At 42.7% G+C, this 25,744-nt stretch overlaps 2 protein-coding genes across 2 annotated transcripts in view; both read right to left on the bottom strand.

The window, feature by feature from the left end:
• The window catches only part of mta3 (metastasis associated 1 family, member 3), a 29,178-nt gene extending 10,777 nt beyond the window's left edge, over nt 1–18,401 (bottom strand). Inside the window, exons 1-13 of the mRNA XM_063216762.1 lie at nt 18,142–18,401; nt 15,839–15,906; nt 12,063–12,156; nt 11,093–11,219; nt 10,629–10,692; nt 10,385–10,502; nt 7,413–7,515; nt 6,146–6,245; nt 5,211–5,399; nt 2,807–2,881; nt 2,551–2,609; nt 2,276–2,397; nt 1,878–2,056 (exon numbers count right to left, since the gene is read on the bottom strand). Coding sequence (XP_063072832.1) covers nt 1,878–2,056; nt 2,276–2,397; nt 2,551–2,609; nt 2,807–2,881; nt 5,211–5,399; nt 6,146–6,245; nt 7,413–7,515; nt 10,385–10,502; nt 10,629–10,692; nt 11,093–11,219; nt 12,063–12,156; nt 15,839–15,906; nt 18,142–18,169 — 1,326 coding nt within the window. The 5' untranslated portion in view covers nt 18,170–18,401. The remainder of the gene's footprint in view (nt 1–1,877; nt 2,057–2,275; nt 2,398–2,550; nt 2,610–2,806; nt 2,882–5,210; nt 5,400–6,145; nt 6,246–7,412; nt 7,516–10,384; nt 10,503–10,628; nt 10,693–11,092; nt 11,220–12,062; nt 12,157–15,838; nt 15,907–18,141) is intronic.
• A 1,068-nt stretch (nt 18,402–19,469) lies between these two features.
• On the bottom strand, nt 19,470–25,256 carry dusp12 (dual specificity phosphatase 12). The gene is made up of 6 exons (XM_063216759.1): nt 24,824–25,256; nt 24,632–24,745; nt 23,955–24,073; nt 23,769–23,856; nt 22,852–23,023; nt 19,470–21,972 (listed from the first exon to the last, which is right to left on the bottom strand). The coding sequence occupies exons 1-6, from the start codon at nt 25,099–25,101 to the stop codon at nt 21,823–21,825; spliced, it is 921 nt and encodes a 306-aa protein (XP_063072829.1). The 5' UTR covers nt 25,102–25,256; the 3' UTR covers nt 19,470–21,822.
• Between the last annotated feature and the right edge of the window lie 488 nt (nt 25,257–25,744).

Below are 25,744 nucleotides of genomic sequence, written 5' to 3'. Positions count from 1 at the left end.
TGACCATGGCATACCGGTCAACTCTCCTGCTTTTCACAGGAAACTCCCCATTTCTGACTTATTTCCTGCTGTCTTCTAGATTTGGTATTTTTCCGCAAAGACCCATATTTTTCACATCATCAAAAAAAAGAAAGCGTCCGTCCAGAAAATCTCCCCACGGCCCTACCAGTTAGCAAGAAAAGCCAATTTCAAAAGCCCTTTACTTATTCCAGCAGCTACAGAAGTAGAGAGGGTCTTGGTCTATCAAGGCTACCTGGCAGTAGATTTTTATGCCAGATACAATCAAGAATTCATGTTCCTTAAAAATACGAGCGCTCACCCTCGAGCTCCGCAGGCGTGTGCGTGTCCACTCTTTACCTCGCAGACACCATCAGTTCATACAAACAATGCTGTTCATATGGTGAACACAAGCCTCTGAACACGAAATTGTCCGTATTTGCATCACAACCTGTACCAGCACGAAGTTCTGCATCAGCCCCAGACAATTTGAGCGACAAAACGAGGAGAAAGTCATTCATTTTTATGCTATACATATTCCATTTCAAACGTGCTGTGGGGGATTTTGTACAGGACTGGCCTTGCACGTGGACCGTCAGTGTGAAAAGCAGAGTAGAACGCACTGTCAGTGGGAAAAGCGGAGTAGAACGTAAAATCTGGGAATTAGCCCCTTTTTTTGAGGCTCAAAGTTGACAGGTATGCCATGCATCAGGTTCACATGGGAACTTAATGGGTTGTGTCACTACTAAGCAGGCCAACCAGACTGAGTCATTCAATTAGTCAGAGATTTAATTGCAAACTAAAATAAATGTGGGGTAGCAGTGCAGATATACAGATACAGAATTGGACCAAGTCAAACCCTTCCAACATACTCTACACTCCAAGGGTACACTCCAACATCCTGACCTCCGTCCTCAACATGTGCTTGTGACCTCGAACTGTGCTTGTGACGCGGCCCCACCTCCGTGGAATCCATACATTTTACCTGCCGTTAGCCTAGTCAAAACAACTTTTGGGGGACTTTCCCCCATCCAAGATCCCAGTTGCAAATGACCTTTCAACTGTGCTTTTGCGAGATACTGAATTAAACCTCTGCACATCATCAACAATGCTTGGGACATCATCACGAGGCCACAAGCACTTGGGGAGGACGGGAGTTAGGATGTTGGAAAGAACTCATAATGCCGTCTCTCTCACTCTGAAGCCAGATTTGGCCACCTCGCTGCATGACTGCTTCAACAAACTTCTCGTACTTCCATACTTGACCTCAGCGCAGCCCTCATCTCTCTCTCTCTCTCTCTGTCTCTCAGGTTGACTTGTTTCTATGCAGCTTCTCTCTGGCCCTGCCATCACACCTGCCTCCGAGATCTCTGTTGACATGGCAACATATCTGCTTTGTTTACATCTGCAGTGTTTGTTAAAGTGCTCCATTACTGAGGAATTGCATACAGCAGGACTACACGATTATGGAAAAAAGTATTAATCTTGATCATCAGATCAATCATATTAAACAATGCACAACTGAATTTTGATCAGATTGATTTTAAAATAAAACAAATCAAATATAACCAAGACTGTATATAATAGGTATGAACAAAATAAAACCAAATAGTAACAATTATATAAAAGGAAATAGCATGAAGCTTAGGTGGGCCTATAGATTTATGGCCAGAAATATCAGCCAGTCAACATGTCCTGAGGACATGTCACTATATTGCCCCCTGCGTGCCCCCTATTAAATGGTTACAGCCAGGAATTATACTCGTTGCACCAAAAATTGCAATTTCCCCTTGATTTCGAGCCCTAACATACAGCTTTGAGAAATACAAGCTTTGACTTTTGCGCTGCATGTGTATGTGGACTGTGTGCTTGCACCGTACCGTGCTGACGTGGGATGTGGACGTGGGGCTGGGGGGTGTTGTTCTCTCCTCTGCTGCACCCTCCGCTCTGCTTGGCATCTTCAGGCCACCGTACTTCTTCCAGTACATCCAGCAGGACACACACAGGCGACACTGCATGTTGGGGGGACCCCATGAGTACCACTGTGGGGATTGGATGGCTGAAAGGGAACAGGAAACGGTGTCAGCAAATGAAAGGACGCTACATGTATATGTGAACATGTTTTGTAATGTAGTAAGACGGATGTAACATCTAGCTGTGTTTGTGTGTCATGTGGGGTTTTTAATATGTGGGGGGAAAAAAAGCAAGGCCCCTTATCCTTCAGTTGCGAGTGAGTGAGTGTGTGAGTGAGCGAGTGAGTATACAAGGGGCTCCTCACCAAAGCAGCTCTCGCAGGCACGGCCGCCGCCAGTCGCTGGGAAGCCTCCTGGTGCTGCAGCCCCGTTCATGGTGGCCATTTTGCCGTTGCTCAGCGAGATCTGGTTAGGGTTGGGTTTATTACTGCAGCAAAGAACAGAACAGGCAGTGAGGCAGAGAGAGACAGAGACAGAGAGAGAGAGAGAGCGAGAAGGAATTTTAAATAGGGCGATATTATAACAATATCTCAAACAGTCACAGTAGAAGCAGTACATTTGGCTAGGCAGACACACTCACTATGTTGGGATGTAAACCTGCTTCAGTTTGCTCTCTGCCTCTGCTGCTTTGAGGCGTTTCTGGAGAAGGAGAAAGAGCGAGAGAGAGAGAAAGAGCGAGAGAGAGAGAGAGCGTGAGCGAGAGAGAAAGAGAGAGCGAGAGAATGAATAACACTGAGTAAGGCAGAGAGGCATGGGGCGATCAACAAAAATCTGTGGGCCAAACATCCTCCTGCAGCACAGCTGCATTGCAGAGCCTCCACGAAGACGAGCCTCACCTGTTGTACGTATCTGTCTGTGGTCTTCCACATGTAGTAGTATTCGATGATGCTGGTCAGAGACTTCCACGGGAGCTAGGAGAGCCAACGCAAGAGATGGGAGAACACGTCATGCATGATTAACTTTCAGTCTATTTCGTTAGGGACCATGCATGATTAAAACACAAAATGCTGCCATTTCATACAACATGGGCAGGACTCAGCTTGACGAATGCCTTTTTATTTTTAATAGCAGTTTGCCAGCCTGATTAGTGCTCCATTTCATGCCTCTCTCTATGGAATGAATGTTCATGAATGTGACACGCCAGGTGCTCAATTAGATACGAGTGCCCAGGTGTCTGTATGATGAAAAGTGCAAAGTTATCGCTTCCTCTACATAATTCAGTGTGTGTGTGTGTGTGTGTGTGTGTGTGTGTGTGTGTGTTGGGGGTAGGGGGTTTACTCTGATGGATGGAAAGACAGGTGTGCTGGCGATACACTGTCTAAATGCTTTACATTTTTGACACTACTTTTATTTCACGGACATTTTTATGAAGGATGCACTGAGAAACCACAGACAATCGCTACCTATTGTTGGCCACCATTTCAGTTTCACAAAATTGTGCCATGAGATGAGAGAAGAGGGTTAAAAAAAACACGAGGTTTTATATTACAGTGCCTTATGTTTCATCCTAGTTTTAAAATTAGGGGTTAACTATCTGCGTATTGCTGCATAAAAACACAACCATATCTCCATCTAAAAGCAACTAGGGGTGTGTTTCTCAAAACCATAGTTGCTTACAATATACATGTTTTTCTTCAAATAGCCGGCTGCGGACGCAGACAGGATTCCAAAATTCTACGTGGCTAAGTGTTAAACATTGGAAGTTCCATTGGACCAGTGTAGCGCGTGGTTAGAACCTGTTTTCTAGTCGGTTGGATGTTGTAGTGGTTTCCGCGGTTTCTGTACTCCTACCGACTTCATTCTGGGAAAACATATCTTAACATCAGCACATCAGAATCATTTATATGCTTTATAAATTAAGTTATATTGCATCACTCCAATTAGTACACGTGAGCCTTACATTTGAGTGACAGCAACTCCCAAACAATCAGAGACAGCCTCAGATCGCGAAACCTCGCCTTGTCGGCAGCGGCTAACACTTTTCAACACAATGTAGCTTCTAAACGGTAACATCGGCAGTACAGCGTGCGAGCAAGTGGATAAAATCGCCAGCCGACAAGACAACAGGTTTTTGTCATACACTGTGCAGGACTCCAATGGGTCTTCCAATGACAAACACCTAGCCCCATAGCATTTTGGACTCTCTCTGCGTCAACACGATACATGTATTTATTAGCTACTTTGTTGATTAGAATGTAATTAAACGACTAAAGAAGCTAACAATTCTAGGATAAGTTTCTTGAAAAGGATGTAGCTAATCTAACAGTTATCGCTTCACTGATTTAAAAAATAAATAGCGATAGCATTTGTAAAACACATCGTCATACACAGTTGTCATTCAATGTGCTTGACAAGGAGAAAGCGAAAGAATAAAAAAATATCATAGATAGCATTATCTAAAAGAGAATGTAGATAAATAACTTCATTTTAATCAAAGGCAGATGAAAATAAAGTAATAATTAAGTAATAATAAAATAAAGTATGACATTACTGGGCATGGATGACTTCAAAACACAATTTCAGCTGCTAGAAAATCCGACTGCTGGAGTTCTATTGAAAAACGACAGAGCGGATCACATTGTCACCTACACCTAAATCCAGTCACTTCAAACAAACATGACAATATCGCTGCTGCTTGCTTATAAATCATGAAATGGTACAAGACCAAAATACCTCTACCATATTTCAGCAGTAAACACCTGCTACGCCACTAAGTTCAACAGAGATGCTGGCAATGTCTACAGTCAGAACTTAAAACTATAAAGCCTTTGAGAAATGATGATGGTCCACATTAAAAGGCACCCCAAATAAAACTAATTTCATCTTCCTACATGTTCTCCTGCTTACCCCTGAAAATAAGCCTCTTCAGATTCTGACTCATTGCTTTACCAAAATGCCGTATAAATACGCAAGAGAAAAAAAATCATTGATTTAGAGTAACGCCAGGGAAACCTACACATGAATTTGGCCAAGCGAGGCGAACTTCGACATCCATTCCTATGAGGGAGTTGAAGGCAAGCTAACAGGAGCAAAAATATTGTACTAAGTTTAATATTACGCAAATGAGAAGTGAATTTTGCCTGCAATGGCCAATCAAATCAACAACAAATCAACAATGAGCAGCATAGCTGCAATCCCTACTCTGGCCAACATCCTACACAGTGCACCTTTAAAAAAAAAAGGTTTGGTGGCTTTCCCTTTCCGTGAAGCTTTGGGTTACGGCAGGACTTCTGTACTCACAAAGTCTTGCCGGATGTCGTTGAAGTCCTTGCCGTACTTCTCGAGTGCCTCCTCAAACAGGTTGGCCTCTGACGAGCTCCACTCCTCCATCTCATCGCGACACAGAACCGGGCCGCCCTGCGGCACCAGCACGCTGAGGGCACTCGACAGGTCGTAGTTGTGCCGATGCAACGTGTCCATGGCATGGAACTGAAAACAATCAATCATCAATAAACCAGTCAAAAGTTTTACAGCACGGGAAACTAAGTGATGACGGCATTTAAAAAAAAAAAATTCTCAACCTAAAAAAAATACGTAACATCTCACGTCTTCTGTAAAGTAAAACTGAATACAGAATACTTGAAACAAGAATCAGAATGATATGCGAGCATGTGCACCTGATTAGTGGCTGTCATGTTAACATTACACTTTGCCTGTCTGACTTTCAAATCAATTGCATCAACTGTAACCGTGCGATCACACCACCGGCGTTGAAAGAGCTACAACGCTGCTGACTCCTGGAAAGCACAGGTCAGGGGTGTAGAACACAGCAAAAGATTCAACCTGAAGCGTTCGGGATCAGGGATCTCGACCAACCGAAGCTCCTGTTTATAAAAATGCGAGCATTTCATTGGCTGCCGCCTGCTGCCGCCGAGCTCATTACATATTTTTAGATGAAGTTCAACTTTTGACGCCCTTGGCTCTAGAAACGCTTTTGCGGCTTTTAACGCTTCTGCTGCCTGCTCTCCCATACAAAGTCAATTACTTCCGCATCTTTCCACGCGTTCAACGCCGGCGGTGTGAGGGGCAAGGGTTGGGGGTGCTTATACAGTGATGAGGAGGGGTGTGAAATGAGGAGCAAAGAGGGGATGATGGTTGAGAGGAGAGGAGAGGAGAGGAGAGGAGAGGAGAGGAGAGGAGAGGAGAGGAGAGGAGAGGAGAGGAGGTGCAAGTACCAGTGTGATGTCTCGCGATGCGGCTGCTGCGCTCATGTGTAAGCTGGGCTGTCTGACGGAACTGCTGCAGTCCAGAGCACGAGCAAACGTGCCCACCGCCCTGCAAACACCAACACCAACGAAATCAGAACTGGGGAAACCGTTTTGCTTCTTCCTAGCAATGGGCAATTCAGTTTACAGTCCTGGCCACAATAACTACCATAGGAGTACAGCAAAATGCTATGAATAAAAAGGTAGATATGACAAACAAACAGCCTAAATACACAGGTTGGAGAAAATAATGGAAACACCTGTCATTTTAGAGTGGGAAGTTTCATGGCTCAAATGGACCAGCCTGTTGGCCAATCTTCATAAATTGATCATTGCATCAGTAATGTGCAAAGGTGAAGTGTGAAGAATCAATTAGCAGGGTAAGAGCACAGTTTTGCCCAAAATGTTGCAACACACACAGCATTGTGGGTGACATATCAGAGTTCAAAAAGGAAAAAATCTTGGTGCGTGTGTAACTGTTGCATCTTTGACCGAGACAGACAGCAAGTCTTTGTGATGTATCAAGAGCCACGGTATCCAAGGTAATGTCTGCATACCACGTCAACAGAATTTACTGTGGATGCAAGAGGAAACTGTCTGAACTCTCTGAAAGGGATGTTCCGGTTTTAACACTGACTGTATCCAAAAAACATAAAACCACACCTGTCCAAATCACGGTACTAGAATTAAATGTGAACCTCACCTCTCCTGTTTCCACCAGAACAGTTCATCGAGAGCTCCACGGGGTCAATACACACGGCGGGTCACCCAAACATCCCTTTCAGACAGCTTCTTCTAATGCACCCATTAAAACGCTCATCAACAACCCCCAACACATCCTGACCTGTCAGTGCTACGTGTAAGCAGGATCATCAACATTTGAAGAGTATCATTGCAAAATGACATCAGCACCATTTTTTTCAATTTTGCATTTTATCATTGGAAATGACTGCTCAGGTATCATATCATCTATGTGTGAATTCTTGCCAGTGAAATACTTTGAGACATGTCACTTTGACATACTTTTAAAAAAACTACACCATGCATTTGGCAATGCAATGCCCCATAAAAAAGTCAGTTTCCCAAAATTATCCAAATGGCAGTGTCATTTTGCAAAGCAGCTCTAAATTTGTTTTCGCAAACCTGTCTTTACTACAGGGATAACAGAAACAGAGAGGGAGGACACAGCCAGAGTTTAGGCATTAACAAGAGGGGAACGGGAGAAAGGGAGACGTACCGAGCCACCACCAGGAATTGGTCAATCTGCTTGTTGGTCAGCGGACACTCTGGGTCCCACATCTGCTCCTCCAACTTGGACTGGTCTCTGTCATCTTCTAGACCTATGGCGTGAAAAGATTAAAGCACAGGTTAAACAAGTCCGAAAGGCGGACAACAGATGCGTCCGTCTATGCCAGTGATTCTCAACCTTTTTACTCAACTCTGCCACCTTGTGGACACAAGAAACATGTCACGGACTGACTGACAAAGCCTTTTATAGAGATGCGTGAGATGCATCTAATAAACTGATATGGAAAACAGTGTACATCACTGGTGCATGTTTTAGTTCAGTTGAGCAAATCCTAAACTGAACAAGAGTGCCATGTAACGGCTCATTCACACTGCAAGCATGGGTAGGCAAAACGTGGCCGAATGCATTCGTGTTCTCAATTCGAAATGGATTAAAAAACATGAAATCAGATTATTCTTTTCACACCTAAGTGCGGTGTCAGCGGTGGCAGCACATGGACAGGCCCACTAACAGGAGCCCGTGTGTGTGTTGCAACGTGTGCGTTGTAACTTAGAACTAGAGTCTATTTTCTGCGTGGGCATGCACGTGCTATGACCGGGCTCCCATTGGAATGGGACGGGATGCTGATTGCAAACCGTCCAGTGTGAAAAGGACAACTGAACAGCCCGTGAACCGTCTCGTGCTAGCGCTGCCCCCGTACTCGTGAACCTGTATGTGAATGTACCATAAGAATGATCACCCTTTATACAGCTTGTTTGCTACAAGTGGCAAGTTCAAAGACCCCTTCTATCGATCAGCCATCTCCATCACAACTATCAAGCAAACTCTTTGTAACTTAAATTGGTTGAAATAATTAAGGATGAAAGGAGAGTGTCCTACCATCTTATTTTAAAAAATCGTAGTCCGTTAATGCCAGATTCAAGCACATTCAGTTCTGGGGTTCTACTTTGTCACTAAAATGGCACACCAAGTTTTATTAAAACCTGTGTCGGTCGGGCCCAGGTAACCATCGCTCATCGTAATTACACTTAGGACCCACTCTGCCACACACACTATGCAACACATGAATTCTCTAAATAACAAATTCTGTGGTGTGTGTGTGTGTGTGTTTTTTTTTTAATGAAGACATAAAAAACAGGATGTTAATATCCTATGCGACAAAATGACTTTGCTTTACGGTCTGAGCGCGCAGATAGCTCGCTATCGTTTATTTAGGTTTTAATTAGAGTGAGCTGCCAACAATTGTGTGATTCTCTGCTGAAGAGAAGCCCCCTCATCACACCTGCAGGCATCACTGACAAATGTTCCTCATTTGGGACACACACTCACACACCCCACCCTGCCTGATCCCCTCCCAGCCACAGGTGTCTGATCCACTGATGAAGTCGTTCATCTCTGCCCTTACAAATCACTTCCACAAGCTCCGATTTCACCCTTCACTAGACTCTTGAAGTCTAATCAAAAGGGAACCACCAGACGAGAATGAGGAAGCTGCCATCATTACTGCTCCTGGCCTTGGCCCACTTCTGGCCCTTGCAAATATCCACTTGGAAGTCTACAAAATATGCACTATTCACATCACGTAGGCACCCACATGGGATTTGCTGCTCCTACTGTGGAGCAAACCAGCATCAAAGCTGTGGTTTCAGATGCTTACACCAAGTAAAAGCTTCTGTTGCTATAGTCAAGAAATAACTAGACATGTACATAGGCTACATTAGGGATAAAGGCAATCCCTTGGGGAAAAGCATCAACTTAAAGCAGCACTATGCAAAGTTTTAGGATTCTAACATATTTTCACCCATGATTTTCCATGACTTTTCCAAAACCTTTTTTTTTTTTTAGCAAATTTCCACGATGAAAAGAAACTTTCATCTCAATGTGACTAACAAAAGCTGAAATTAACACTGAAACACTAAAGATTAGGTTTACAATTATGGTGCTGACTGACTGAAGCAACTTGTTTCACCACCAAAACAGACATTGCCCCTGCCATGGTTTCACAGTCTTGAACATCACAAGATTACATTACCCCAAAAACACAACAGAAGAGACTAAAGCTATATAGAGTAGCTGGAAGTGTGTTCATAGGAAGAGAGACACGAGACATAGAAGTGACAGAGTATGCCCGATAAAAGCAAAATGCAAGTATTGCGAAATAACAATGGGCTACAGTGACTGTTGCCGAACTACGTCATAACATAATATTCGCTGAAGTTCAACTACAAACTGTTGCTTAAATCGCCTCTAGTCACCCAAATCACTTTTGTCTTTTTTTAGTTGCAATACCAACTCTGGCCACCACCCTACACAGTGCACCTTTACGGACTGCATGGATTTTCAGAGAACTGGCTGAGATGCTGTTCAAACTTGAAAGAATTCAAACTTGCTTCGAGGGGGTTTAAAATGCTTAACAACTGGGTGAGGATTATACTGAGGGCTTTGGGTGCAGATATCAAGCATCCACTCATTCTACTAATTCCAATGTTTAGTGCTAAAATATTTAGTTTACAAATTTTAATTAAAAAAAAAAAAAAAAAAAAAACTTCAGGAAAGACAACAACTCCTCCAAATTGGATCAATGGATTCTGCCAAACAAGCGTTTGCTGTGAAAAAGTTTAAAAAGTGGGAGGTTGGTCACTTCTGCCAGCCAGCCCCAAATAGATGAAATGGACTACAGACCATCCAAAAACATTTGATTTCGGGCTTGTTCAGACTGGAACGTTGTCGCTTGAATGTATGCGCCTTTCTCCGATGATATGACTGATTAAGCTGTATTGTTGTAATTGACCTGAGTATCCTCAGTAAACTCTGAACATGATTGACAAATCTCTGCCTCTGTGTCCATCTTCCACCTGCGAACACCATTCTTAAAATTCTGGAACCGGCAAATGAACTTTCTGTCGCAGGCGTAATCTAGCAAAAACCCATTCAGGACTGAGGAGCGTGTGGTTACTTACCCTCTTGCATCATGTCTGGGACATCTGCCTGAAAGCGTGGTCCTACACGAATCTCCCCCTTATCGGCCAGTAGTGTCTTCTGTGTGGGATCGTACACAAGCGAGTAGAAGAATGTATCCTGGAAAGAAAAAAATACAAGGAAGTTAACCACCATTCAATGTCAGTGGAAGCCAAAAAAAGAATAAATAATCTGTGCATTAGTTTTATACACAGTTAATATGCAAAATAACGGCAAGGCTGATACCTCTTTATCCAGATAGGACAACACTGACTCCGTCTCATTGAGAAGTGCAACACTACACTTCCCCCTAAAATAGAAGAAGAAGAAAAGTAATACCACCATACCGCCACATTTTTACAAACACAAAATGTATTTGTCATATTTGTGATACATGACATCTGTGTACGAGTCATATTTGTGAAATGTGTTCGTCATTTTATAATTTGGCCCTTTGTAGTTCAAAGAAATGAGCTAACTTGTGAAATAGAGACAAGATTAGGCAAGGTGTTTTACTACAGCACTGTACATACAATTTTGAGCTGAACAGTGAGACCCCAAAATGAAAATGTATCACTTAAGCAAAATGTGTTTGTGGTTAGTCATAAGACAAATAAACAATACCAAACAAAAAAAAACAACAACATTGTATTATGTGACAGTAATACCCAAACCTCTTTAAACAATAATTGTTTGTGCATTGGTCTTACCGTATGTGTGTGGCTGGGAGGGATTCATACTGGCGTGACAGGAAGAGCTCTCTGTGACGGAGCTGGTGCTTCTGTTTTTCCGACAGTTCTGGCTCTGAGGGACTATCTCTCTCCTCTTCCAGGTCCTCTGTGTGCATACAACCATGAGGCATAGGTTACACACACACTACACAATCTCATTTGGGGCTGGGCAATATAACTATATACTACAAGTATATATCCGATACCGTGATAGAAAAGTGTCCATCTTGGCCTTTCTTCATATCGTTTATATATCGTGATAAACTAATTTCATCCATTATTACAGCTAATATATAATTAAGTAATTATTTTATTTGTCACTATGCAGGCTCAAAGCTTAAATAAATGAAAAAGGAAGAATAAAAATATTCATTTGAAAAAAAAAAGAGAAAAGTGTTTTACATTATGAGCATTTCTCATGTGTGACTACTTGGAAATAAAGAAAATAACTGCAAATATGCATAATTGTATTATATCATAATATATATATATATATATATATATATATATATATATATATATATATATATATATATATATATATATATATATATACACACTGGCGCCGACTATGGGGGGGGCACGGACCTTTTTGCCCCCCCCAATCATAAAGTTGGAAAGTAGTGTGTGGATAGTTGGAAAGTAGTGTGTGGATATTTGGTAGGTCTTCTCATTACACTAGCAAGAAGACCTACAAAATATCCACACACACACGCGCGCGTGCGCGTTTACACACAGAAGCAGATGCACTTAAAATCTACAGATGCAGCAAAAAACTGTAATAATGCAGTAACATCCACACATATTCACTTGCTTGGACGACAATTTTATACAGAGTCAGTTTGTTCATGCTGAAGTGGAGTCCACCACACAACAACAAACTCAAGTCTGTAATGTTAAAAAAATCTGCACAGATGACTTAGTTCCCCCGACCCCCTCAGACACATACTCGCATGCTTGTCCGCCAGCTGGATCAGACTGTGTGAGATGTCTCTCCTCCGGTAGAAACACACCACCTTGGCCTCCACATTTCCGCTCGCAGTCTGCCAGAGACACCAGAAAACACTTTTTAGGACATTCGCTCATTTTCAGAAAAGAAAGAAACACTTGTCATCCCTTATGGCTTTGATGTTGAGGGTAAAGACTTCCAGCCTGGGTGAGTCATTCATGCCTCTCCCTCAGTTCACGATTACGACGAGATCATAAATATCAATTTCTTCTATGAATCGCATGGGTCCTTGACTGTCTATTTGTCAGCCAATCTCTGACAAAAACGAGGTGTGAAGCCTTCTCCAGTTAGTGTTTCTACCATCATACATCAACAGCCCACGCAGTGATTTACACACAACAAGTGATTATAAATACTGTGATGAAGAATCAATCCAGGTACACTTACATTTTAGACCATTTCATTGTCTGATGTGATATTTGTTTCCCATTCACTTTTTGACACAACTCAGTGAACAAGGTATTCTACATTCTTACTACCAATACTACTACATATCTGGATAGACAAAACTTAGAAAAAGTTGTAGTTAGAACCTATACCAGAGTGCCAAATCTCATAACTTTAAAAGTTTTAAATATCCAGGCTTTCAAACTGAAAATGCTAACTCAGGCGCACGCATGAAGTCATGGCGTCAATTGAGCATCTCACTAACATGGTACTTTGTTTGAAAGCCCTGATGTTTAAAACTCTGAAATGGGACTATAACGGAAATAGCACAAATGTATCACAATGGACATATTAAAAACCAACCGATTTAGTCCCTGCAAATCAATGCTCTGCCGACTCTCGTGTGGAGTTTTGTAGATATCACCTGACGCCACCTTCTCCCAGAAGGCTCCAAATCACAAGGAAGTATGGGTGAGTTGTGTACTGGTGTTAACCTCTAAATCAGTGGTTCTCAACCTTTTTTGAACAAACGCCCCCATGACCTCATTATGAGCCTACCAACGCTCCCTTGACCTCATCATAAGTCTGCCAACACCCCCTTAGTATTGAATAATAAAATAGACTAATGGGAACTAAGCCCCGCACCCACACAGCTGTATCCTTCTCAACGTCCACCTTGGGCTCCCCAACGCCCCCTGGGGAGCTGTAGCATCCCCCTTGAGAAACACTACTCTAAATGAAGGCCCCAATTTAGAAATAGAAGCAGCGCTACCATTTAACTGTATGTCCAACACTTGGCAAACAATCTAGACGGGACATTATCTCATCTGATGTCTGACAGTAGACATATAGGAGGAACCAAGAAAAGCCCAAGCCAACCCATGGCAGCAGACAGCTACAAAACAAATGTAATGATGACCACATATCACATATCAAATGTAGGTCTTAATGGTCCAGTGTGGCATTTTCTCCATGCTCTCAAACTAAGGTTGGTTAAATCTGGCATATCTCCTTAGACACAACACAAAGAATGACTTTCCATTCAACTGAAGGGGTGAAGCAGTTTGAGAAGAACCATCAGAGATGGCGATAGGCACCGAGAAAATATTCGAAACGACCATTTCACCACTTTACACAGACACAAATGAAGGGAAGTGTGTGGGTCAAAGACATTTTTGGGGGGCCTCAGACGTCAGGTGGCGCAACCGCATATAATGCCCATAAATTAATTAGTAATTGGTGGTTAATGTCATACTGCAATGACTAGTCTTGTTAGATAGTCCACTAACAACAAACAAAAATATAGCTGCAAGCAGCAATGCGGGGCCAAGCAGTAAACTTGCCAGAGCCGCCACGGCAACAGAAGGAACTGCAGCGCCCCCTTTGGTCCAAATCTAATGTTGGTGTGCATTCCTTGGACGAGAGTGTGATCACGTAAACCAAGTTTAGTTTGAATCCGTTGAAGAGCTGCCGAGATATGAGCTCACTTCCTGTTACCTGTTGGTGGCGCTAGAGAGCTTGGGGTCTGGATTTTTTTGTGGGAGGTCATGGGATGGACTAGAATGTGTGCAAAAAATCCTAACAGAAATTGACTAACGGTTGCTGAGATATGACCTCACTTCCTGTTTTGCCACCTTTATGAAAATTTTGATTGGCTGTCACCGGCAAACGACAAGAGGTGTTCAAAATTCTTTCCTCTCCCTCCCTCCCTCCCTTCTTCCCTCTCTGTCCCTCTCCCTCTCCCCCCTCCCTCTCCCTCTCCCTCTCCCTCTCCCTCTGTCTGTCTGTGTGTGAGGAGGGGGTGGGGGGTGGGGTGCAGGGGCTGGGGCAGTGGGGCTTGACCCCCTGCCGAGAATGGTGTCAGTGAACGTATGCAAGGGGGGCAGAGGAGACAGAGAGATGAGAAAAATCCCTCCATTCTTTCCACAATTTTGAATGGCTGCTGAGAGCTGATAGTTTTTTCAATCGTTACGAAAATCCATACCTGGGTGCAGCATAGTGTGAAGATGACCTGTGTACCAATATTTTGAAAATTGGGAGTACGGTTCAAAAGCTACAGGCAAAAATGTAAATAAAATTTTGACCTGCTGGTGGCGCTACAGAGTTTGAGCTGGGGATCTGATTTTTTTTGTGGTAGGTCATGGGATGGACTACTATGTGTGTACAAAATCCCTGCCCAATTTGCCAAACGGTTGCTGAGATATGACCTCACTTCCTGTTTTGCCACGTTTACGACAATTTTGATTGGCTCTCACGGCTAAACGATAAAAGATATCCAATATTCCTGAAGACCCCATGTGTGGCTCAGTCCAGAAATACTATATATACCGAATTTCAGGTGAATTGGTCAAAAATTGCGGGAAAATTAACATTTTTATTGAATTTTACAAAATTCAAAATGGCGGGAAAACTATCCTGGCGGAAAATGACGTCATAGGGTGCGTTGGATTCGTCTTGACTCAAGGATTCCAGGGATACCAAGTTTATGAAAATTGGCCCAGCGGTTCAAAAGTTACAAGCAGAAATGTACCTGCAACTTTGACCTGCTGGTGGCGCTAGAGCGTTGGGGCTGGGGTCCTATAAATTGCTGTGGGTAATGCTGAGACTGCCCCGAATGTGTGTGCCAATTTACAGCATTTTCCTGCCTACGGTTCTATGGGCTGCCATAGACTTGCAGAGGGATAGGAATGGTGACTAGAGAATAATAATAATAATAATAATAATGAAGAAAACCTACTAACTCTATAGGGGCCTTCGCCAGCTTCGCTGCTTGGCCCCTAAAAATCCAGACAATAGTGGAACTGGCTGTCGTTGCGCCGCCCTGACGTGTGCTACTGCTGAAACATCACTGACCCATGTACCACTGCAAGAATACTGACTGTATACTATATATTCAAAGTCATACATTTCCTGGCCATTCAAATAGTCTGAGCTACGCACAATTGACTAGTCATTGATAATTATAACTGTAACCATTTTTAACATTGTGAATTCATTATGCAGTAAAAAACAACAGCAATCCAAAGAGAGACTCCCCATCCCCATCAGACTCCCCATCATCATGAGCCAATACACCTTTCGTTGGTATGAACGTTTCCCATAAAAATCTGCTTTCTAAAGAAAATAAATAAATAATGATCTTTATAATAAAGATCATTAACTTATATCATAAGGTAAGCCATGATGAATGGCTGCTTCCGTTGATACTGTAGGCAAATACAAGAGATGAAATACTGCCGCCCTGAGGCTCCAAGAACGTTAGGCTTCTCACAAAGCCAACATGCATGAGCCCATGCCTTCTCTGCATAGCCAAATCCCCATCCCAGTACCTTATTCAGCTCTTCTATTCTTCTGATTAGGTATGGGTTGCTGGATGAGTTCTCAAAGAAGACATAATCTGAAACAATAGACAGGAAGAAAAAAATCAGTGGAATAAATCAAGAAGACGGGCAATCAATACAGTTATGCAGGACAGCTGATGAGCATCCACATACATTCTAAAGTTGGGGGAAATAATCACATGAGCCAGCTGGAAGTTTGTACCACTCAGGGCTTAACAAACAGTGACGAGACTCATGAGATACCTGTTACAGAAGACGGAAAGTCACATGAGCAGAGCATTTAAGTTACCTTCCAATCTGTGGCATACCATGTATGTACTTACACAAGCAATGCATTTACTGCTCAGGAGGGGGACAGGAATGGCAGCGGCAAACAACTCGATTAAGTCAGTTAATGAAAACTGTGTGATTTCCTTTTGTCACCAGAGAGCATTTCATTTTTTCTGTGCAAAATTAAAAACGCCTCACACATGTATTCACTCTAATGTGGTAGTCATCTGACTGCTGCAAGGACCACTTGGCTAATATTGTCTTGAAGACCAAACCACTTGATTGACTGTAATGAACAGAGGATGCTGGGTCCCCAGGGAGTCATTTAGTGACATTTGATTATGCAAAGTGCAGTTATAGAATTTAAGCCTATTTCATTGTCCATCACCCAGTCATGGGTAAGCGGTTAAGGCGTCAGACTGTAGCCCAAAGGTTGCCAGTTCGACTCCCAGTCCCGACAGGTTGGTGGGGGGAGTAATTAACCAGTGCTCCCCCCCATCCTCCTCCATGACTGATGTACCCTGAGCATGGTACCGTCCTGCCGCACTGCTCCCTTGGGGGATCCATTGAGGGCTGTCCCCTTGCACGGGTGAGGCATAAATGCAATTTCGTTGTGTGCAATGCACTGTTCCCTTGTGTGCTGTGGAGTGCTGTGTCACAATGACAATGGGAGTTGGAGTTTCCCAATAGCAGGGCTTTCTTTCGTTCTTTTCTTCTTATGGGAAGTTGTTCGTAAAAATAGCGATGCATGTTGACCATGGCTTACTAGATGACTGAGGTATGCTTATAAAGTCACCATTAAAAGAAAGCGGCGAGTCAAAGCAACAACAAAGTGGCGCAATGCAGCTTTATAAAGTAAAATCAGTGCCCGTGTCAAAAGTTAATTGTTAAGATTTATTTGGTGGCTCACATGCTATTTTCTTCCCTGGTACTTGCAGAAGCACAATAATAGTGATACGTGACTTGCACAGTAATTCGTGAGAGAAAGACAGAAAAAAACAATAGTACATTCACACATAACCCGCTGACGGTTGTAGTGCAATGCATTTCAAACCAGGGGGACGTATATCGTTATAAACCACGTGACCAACATTCCGATACTTTGTACCAAGATCTGTGTAAATAACCAGAGTAGCACTGGCAATACAAGGTTGCAAACAAAGAATGACACTTAGTTGCAACACATTGCAATGCAGTCGAATTTCCGGTTTGAGTTGTTTGATGAACACTCGCTGATTCCAATCGGGTGTGAAACCAATTAAACGCATTTTCATTGCCACGGTGTAACGACGCCATGAAACAATGTCAGATGCCGTGGCAAAGACGGCTAATATAGCCAATACCTAAGCAGGCTAATTGCGCGGCTCGCTCGTGCCGAGCAGGGTTGCGATCTTTTACTTATTCGTGCATCCATGGTTCTAACATTTGCCCAATACAGCCGGCTCCCCTTTTCACGTCCCCCTCCAAGCACACCAGCAAATCTATTGTTTCGTAAGAATAATTAGCCATTACCTATAACCTTGCATACTAAATTAGCACAAGGCGCTAACATGAGCCCAAGAGTCGGCTAACCAACTTCAATGCATCCTTACTGTGTTTCTGATACCAATCTCAATAATTCTCTGGGGTCAATCAGTATACTACAAAATACAATTCATTCTCTGCAACCGGACAACTGTTAACTAACTGGGGACGATGTCTCGTTCGATATATTAGTACAAATGAAATGCAACATTAGCATTTTACAGGTTAATGTTATTGTACGGCAACAATGCTAGCTCGGCATCTAGGCGACTGCTTGCTAGCCAATAGCTAGTGATGCTAAAACAGAGGCCTGACCCAAATTCGAATCTGAAACATTTCAAAAATCACGGCCCAGGTTCACTTCAACTGCCAGTGTCTTGCCCTAAACACCGATGGCCTTCAAACTGAATTACAGGAGGGGTTCAACAAATCAACCAAGCCAACATGATGCTGGAGATTTATCTCGCTTAATTAAAACTAGACTTAACGTTACATACCTCCGACCCGGTACATGTTGGCCGCCATTTCTGCCCTCTCGGAGTGTTAAAAACCAAACCATAAACAAAAATCTTCAAAATAAACACATCAATCAACGTAATAAAGTCCGCCTTCAGACAATTGTATCAGCCTGGGCGCAATATGTGTGTGTGTGTGGAGGAGTGGATAAGTTGCGGATTATCCTGAGAGGAGCCCCCCTCCCAAGATTCACAGTACAATACAGTAACACGCGAAACAGAGCCCGATATCAACCCCCGAGAACAGCTTCCTGGTGCGGGAGGGAGAGAGGGGGGGGGGGCAGGGGGAGGGGAGAGAGGAGAGTTCACAGCGGGGGAAAGGCCTGGTGGTGAGGTGAAGGTGTAGGTGAAAAGGTAGGTGATTTTTAGGAAACTTTCTCTCCTATTGTGTCAATCACCCCTGAACAGTCCAAACTACAATGCCTTCAGTGCCAGATTTTTCATGCAGCTGTTTCTCATCGACTTTTGTTAACATAGCAATTGCACCCTCTCCCTTAATGTATTACAGTGGAAATTAAGGTGTCTTCTAAATACAAAAATACACAAAGACCTAATAAGGCCTGCACATAGTATACAGTAGGAGTAAACAGTAACAGCTACAGTATAGCTCACACAACAATCAGCCTTCTGGCAGTTCACACACACACACACACGCACACGCACACGCACACGCACACGCACACACACACACACACACACACACACACACACACACACACACACACACACACACACACACACACACACACACACTAAACTAAACATAGATAAGACATAAGATAGAAACAAAACAGTAAACATACACACACACACACACACGGGCGCAATTACTCATTTCTGGGGGGTATGCAAGAACTATATTTGTGCGCCCCCCCCCCAAAAAAACCCACTTAATAACTATTTGGCGCCCTCCAACGCCCTCTCTTAGGCGCCCCCCTCTCTCTGGCGCCCCCCTGCAACGCATACGTCGCATATACTGTTGTTGCGCCCACACACACACACACACACACACACACACACACACACACACACACACACACACACACACACACACACACACACACACACACACACACACACACACACACTGCGCAGTAAGAGGACTAGTATACTGATACAGACATGTACAATACACAACACTGGGCCTGAAATGGCACTGTCAAACACAAACAGTGACTTACAAGTGTTGCCCGTTGGAGAGCCAAGTGCCCCTCACTATGCGGACCATTTATCGCATTCTAGACAGTCAGTATGACCCCTTGTGTTACATCATCCCCTACTAAACGACGAGGGCAAACATACAGCTCCAGGCCACTTTATTAGAATAGCATGAAAAAGTTGATTTATTTCCATAATTCCATCAATAATGTTTAACTGTCATGGATTAAAGATTCATGGCCCAGATTTTTCCAATCATTCATTTGTTTATTTTTTTTAACATATTTTGGCCTTCCAGCTCAAAAACCCATGAATTGCGGAATTCACATTCTGTATGGTAATCCCCATCCCCATTTTCTTCAGCAAAATTTGGGTCACATCAAATCAGTTTAAATTTGGTAGTTTCTACAGAACATGCAATGTTCAATACTTGGTTAGGGTTCTCTCTATCTTAATCACTGCCATGATGCGTTTAACATTGAAGTCAATGGCAGAAACAGTGTATGGGAGTTATGGACGTCCATATCCTTGATGCTTTGCTGTCAGCTGTTCTTCTTTGTTGACCACACTTCACTCTTCAATATGCCTCGTAGTTTTCCATGCCACGTTTTGGTTTATCTCTGGTGCGTTAGAATGTCCAACTTGACCTCTCTGAGAAATTCAACATGGCGGCCCAGATGGGGTCCAAAATTGATCATATTTTATGTTTTAGTGCAATAACTTTTCAATGGGTGGATGGATTGGCACCAAATCTTGTGTACTAACACTCTATAATAATAGGAACACCATACTTAAAATTCAGAGGAGTCCAACTGGGCCTCTCTGAGAAATTCAATATGGCGTCCCAGTCCAAAAATGCTGATATTCTGTGTTAATGCGATTACTTTTCAATGGGTGGAGTAGGGGGGGAAGTCAATGTGCCCACAGCCCACTCACTTAGCCGTGAGAAGGAAATTTAGATGGAAATCAGAAATACAAAGTACAGCACAATACACATTGACAAATGGCACCCAAAAGGGAAGTGTTAAAAAATGATTCACATATGTTTCACTAGAAAATATAAGAACAGTCTATGCATGTGTCACTATGAAATCTAGAAGAAAACAAAATCGGCACACAGCCAAAATCGCTCATCATCCTGCATCCATCCACCCATACATGTATATACACATTATTGACTGTTACTCAAGTAAACCAATTAATTCGCTGACTGAGGAAACATGCAAGCAGGTGAGCTCCAGGTCCACGGGTCTGTTAGGATACTACGCATCACCACCACACTGAGTCAGCACTAGTGGCCACAGTTTAAGCTTATCCTTTCCTCTCTTCACAAACGGAACTAAGGATGTGTGTACAGTGAAAACTCTCAAGATTAAAAATGTTGTGAATTTTAGTGAACTTGTTACCCCCTCACAAAATCCAACAGCAGAGTGCCAAATGTGAACTTCAGATTCAGGGATCCACAATTTCCTAGAGTCTGAAGTGGGAGTTAGACATCAGAGTTAGTCAAAAAGTCTCAGCAGAGGATGGACAGCACGCTCTGAGTCTACGGCAAGTAAAATGGTCCACAAAGAACTACCAGTCATCTTTCTTATACTGCTGCTGTCACTGGCTGTGTGCATGCATTTATTTGTCTAGGAGCAGCAACAACAGTCCAGGCGGGTTAAGGTGCACAACTCGGACAATTCAAAAGAAATTCAGTTCAAAAGAAATGGTCCCCCTTGCCCTCCCTCCAGCCTAGACAAAAACTACACAGGAATGACCAGAAAAGGAACATACAATATAATGAAAGATACCTTTCACTTGAATCCCCTTTCCATCTCTGCACACTAGACAAGAACTGGACACAAGAGCATATTCTATCCAACGTCATCCCTCTCCTGAACAGTATGGTGGGTTATAGCTCCACTTTGGTCACCCACCCTCTTCTCAAACATGAATGCATATCATTCCAAAAATGTCTTCTATGAAAAAATATGAAATATTTAAGTAGAAACTATACAATACAATTTCTTGTGCGACAAACTCATGGTTCTATGTAGGGAATGAATCCGACTGAACTGTGTTTTAAAAGCTATTGTGCACCCAGAGCCGTTTATAAGTCTTAATATACGGCTCTGTGTGCACCAAGTCTTTAAGGCCCTCTTGTGGCCATTATGTGTATTGCAGTCAATTCAAGGAACACATAATGGGCGAAAAGGCCTATACAGATGTTGTCAGTCAGAACAAGCAAAAATCGAATTCAAGAAAATGGTAGTATCAATCAGTTCATAATAGTATAATAAGGATCACATAAAGATGCTTTTCATTGGGAATACACAAGGTTTATCAATGAACCTCACTAGGAGAACAATTGATAAAGAGGGGTTTTTTTTCAATTGAGGTATGCTGGAATGTTTCATTTTTAGAAGGTGGTATTAAATTAACAATTTTAGCAGCAAACCTGTAGGGGCTAAAGCACAACAGCTTCAGAGAAAGACTACAGATGGAAAGGTTTTGATTCCATCACTTCAGCCCGGCTATGTTGATGTGTTTGATTTCATCCACTCTGTTCTTGTGCATCTGGAACGCAGGGGTGACCCAGCGGCCACATGAACACTGCTCGCCGTACCAGTTGAAGGATCCCAGCTTGGAAGTGCATTTGGGACACAGGAGCTGAAAAAGGGCACACAAGAACAGGGAATCTTAAACGTCTACCCCGGGTTAGGGCCAGCTAAGACATCAGTGCAGTAAATGGTCACGAAAGAGGAGAGTCTTCACTTGCTTCTTGAAGGCTATCTCTCAACTTTCAAGAAGCAAGTTAAGTCTGCTCTTTTGTGACCATTTATTGCACTTGTGTCGCTGAAACACCTAAATAAAATGTCAGAGTAATGTGTTCAACGAAAAGAGGTAGGCCAATGTTTAAAGAAGTGCCATTGTGTGAACACAGCAATAAGAAGTGTAGCAACTGTTTTTCCTGAAACTTAGGGATTCAAAGCGTATATTAAAATGCTTAGTGTGGTAAGAGTACAGCTACTGACAACCTGTAGCCATGGTTTATTGTAGGCAACGTGAGATAGGTGAGGCACATGTGTGCATAAAAGTAGCTTCAGTTTTGCCATACGCAACAAATGAAGCTTAGAATTTCAATCACATGTAGATGATGTTTCTAGGCAAAATCATAAGATACAATGTGAGGACTATGTTGTAGTTTGCTGTTGCATAATCTGTGTAGGGTACAGCCTTGCAGAGAAATGTTCATTCAGTTCATAATGGACCAGTGGCAGTGCCTTTACATGTCTTGTGCGCTGTTATGAGAAGGGGACTGGCTATGCCCAACGGCAAAAGGCAACAGAGATTAGTCTCTATTGTCCTAATGGCGTGTCAGAGAGAGAGAGAGAGAGAGAGAGAGAGAGAGAGAGAGAGAGAGAGAGAGAGAGAGAGAGAGAGAGAGGCCAGAAAGGCCTGAGGGGGAAGGCCCACAAGGCATTGTCTGATTCTTCAAATACTCTCCTGAATCTGAAGTCTTCAACATTAGTTCACTAGTTAACTAACCTGTCCATCCATGACTCCCAGAAGCGCATTCTCCATCCAGCGCACTGGTTCGATAAAGTATGAGGTGCACCCTGCTTGGTGTCCAGAGCTTGTCATTTTCTTGTGTGGGAAGGCAGCTGAGCCGCTGCCTAACTCATGGCTAAGAATGCTGGAGCCACAGAAGAGTGTACGTCTAGATCAAAAAGAAAAAAGAAAAAATCGAAGTTGTTTAAATTTCCCATTTATGTGTAAACTAGTAGTCCAGGTACATTGGAACTCTGGTGCAGGCCCTCTGAGTTAATAAATACATTGTAAAGCAATTCAGATAGATATTATGAAAACATTATCAAAATATGATGCAAGAAGAGAGATTCAGGGGGGAAAAATCCTTGAGGTTGTTCAGAACATCTGTTTAGGCATCACTCTTTTTAGTGGTGATACTGTCCCCTTTACAGTGCCTCAAGTTGTATGTGCAGTGCTTGTCTGAGCAGATTAGTCAATGGTGTACATGGGCTCTGGGTGGGGGGAAATAGGAATATGTTCCACAGTGCAGTATTGACTGAGTTAACACATTTTACCCTACACTAATAATAATACTATCTTAGTTTTTTTTATAGCGCCTTTCAGGATGGAACCCAAGGCCGCTTTACAAAAAGAAGACAAAGCAAATTTACTAGACACTGATATTAGAAGCTACCCAGAGAAATCCAGACATGGACACACCTTTAACAGTGAAGTTGTTTACTTTGTTAGGCTCGCTAGTTTCTCTTTGTGGGTATGTTCATTTCTTTACCGTAGTTAAAACACCTCTGATCAACACAATGTCAACAAATTGCAAATATTTACTGAAAAGGTAATTCTTAACACACTTATTTATTTTTCTCTCCAAATGTACACAAGATGTTGCAAGTAAAGTTACTTATGTGGATGTACATTACCTGCATTTTCTACAACGGTAGGCAACTTCTGTGTCTGGTGTTTGCACAGGATCTGCAGCAAAGACTTCCTTCGGCAAATCCTTCAGATCTAGGTCAATGGCAACATTTTACAACTCTACACAAGTATGCACACTGTAAATGCTATAAGCCATCACAACACTAATAGTAGACTAGAAAAAAATGTACCTGTAAGTTGTTCTGTGAGATGTTTCAATCTGAAATGCTTATACTGTGAAGAGGAGAAATCCACTTTGCATCCAAATGCCTCGTACAATGCTAACTGGTCCAAGAAACTGTCGTTTATCCTACAAAATATAATTGATCCTCATTAAAACGGTCTGTGGTAAACATCAACAAAGAATATAGAATGAGCAAAACTAAGTAGTCAAAATGCTTCTCTCTCTGTCTCCCTCTCTCATCTGAGGCCACAGACAGGCCGTGTGTGTGTGTGTGTGTGTGTGCGTGCGCGCGCGTGCGTGTGTGTGTGTTGTATTGTAGGCTACATATCTATATCAATATGTTAGAGTTTGAAAAACTGTACACGTGTGTATTGTCCTTGTGTATGCTGTAAATGAATGCGTTGAGAAAGAATTGTAAATTCATGTATGAGTAGGTTAGTTGTGTGTGTGTGTGTGTGTGTGTGTGTGTGTGTGTGTGTGTGTGTGTGTGTGTGTGTGTGTGTGTGTGTGTGTGTGTGTGTGTGTGTGTGTGCTTATTGTCAATGTCTGATTTAAATGTTTTTAGTTAAACTGCACATTGGAGACTGGTCAAACGCAATTTCAAACTTCTGTGCTAACCCTGTTACATAGATGTTTGACAATTGATTTTTGTACAATTGACTTGACTTGGTTGATGCGACTTACTTCACGTCGGGTTTAATTTGGGTGAGTTTACTTTTGGCTTCCTCCAGGGAAATATGGTGAGCCTTCATGAGATATCCCGTCACCACTGCTGCACTCCGACTCTGGCCTGCGTGACTACAAACAACTGTCCGTTATCCACAAAAAACGTGCATTTGATAAATAGTAGACTTCGTCCACAACATTGCAACTTACCAGTGAACAAACACAGAAGACGATGGTTGCTTTCCACCTTCAATAAACTGAATGCATTCATCCAGTTTGCTGAGAAGATCAGTTGATGAATCATCAAGAGCACGAACATATTTAGTTATAAACGTAGGCGGTAAAGCTACTTGTTCTGAGTCCACGGTGAGAACATGTGTAATTCCCAGTCTGCTCAAGTTTGTAGGGTCTTGAAGGTCCAAGACACCCCCAAGGTAAAGCCCAGATTCCACCAAAATCATGCTGGTATTACGATGACAAAATACCATGAACTACTCACAACCAACAAAAACTCACTATTTTTGACTCCGATGCTGGTGACCACGACAAAGGGTCATCACCAAACTAAAAAAGACTTTGGTCGAAGATTTCTGACAGAAGCAGAAGCATGTCAGTTTGTTGATACCGCCTTCGTTTGTGCTCCGGGTACAACGTGGGCATTGGAATTTGGTTCCGGGAGGAAAGTAAGTTCCAAAGGGGCTGTGCAGCCAGGTAGTAGGCTACCACAGTCTTCCTTGAAAAAAAATATGTGGTGGTAGGCTACTGCTAAAGGGTAGGAAACAACGGTCATTGTTAATTTGTTTAGCATAGGCTATTGTCGTGCAAATTTAACAAGCAACGGGTAGAAATTATAGGTAAAAACTAAAACAACAGATACCCCATAGCCCTAGTTATTCTGCAGATGCAGATGGTGTCCAGTCCAGACCACTGACTCAGTGTTCCAGACCATTTCTCTTTCCCATCCTTTCTGGCAGGTTTTTTGCTCACATATTCATGTTATCAGTGTCCATTTTCCCACCCCATGAGGTAGTGTCTATCCCTCACCCACTGAAGATGCTTAGATAGTGCTGCTCATCCTAGATAGATAGCACATCAAGGTGTGTTGCAAGAAGCTTTGCTGTACCCCCCCCC

The sequence above is a fragment of the Engraulis encrasicolus genome, chromosome 15, assembly GCF_034702125.1.
Source record: "Engraulis encrasicolus isolate BLACKSEA-1 chromosome 15, IST_EnEncr_1.0, whole genome shotgun sequence".
NCBI classification, from domain to species: Eukaryota; Metazoa; Chordata; class Actinopteri; order Clupeiformes; family Engraulidae; genus Engraulis; species Engraulis encrasicolus.
The sequence above is the reverse complement of the archived record's forward strand: the minus strand, read 5'-3'. Positions and strand labels throughout refer to the sequence as shown.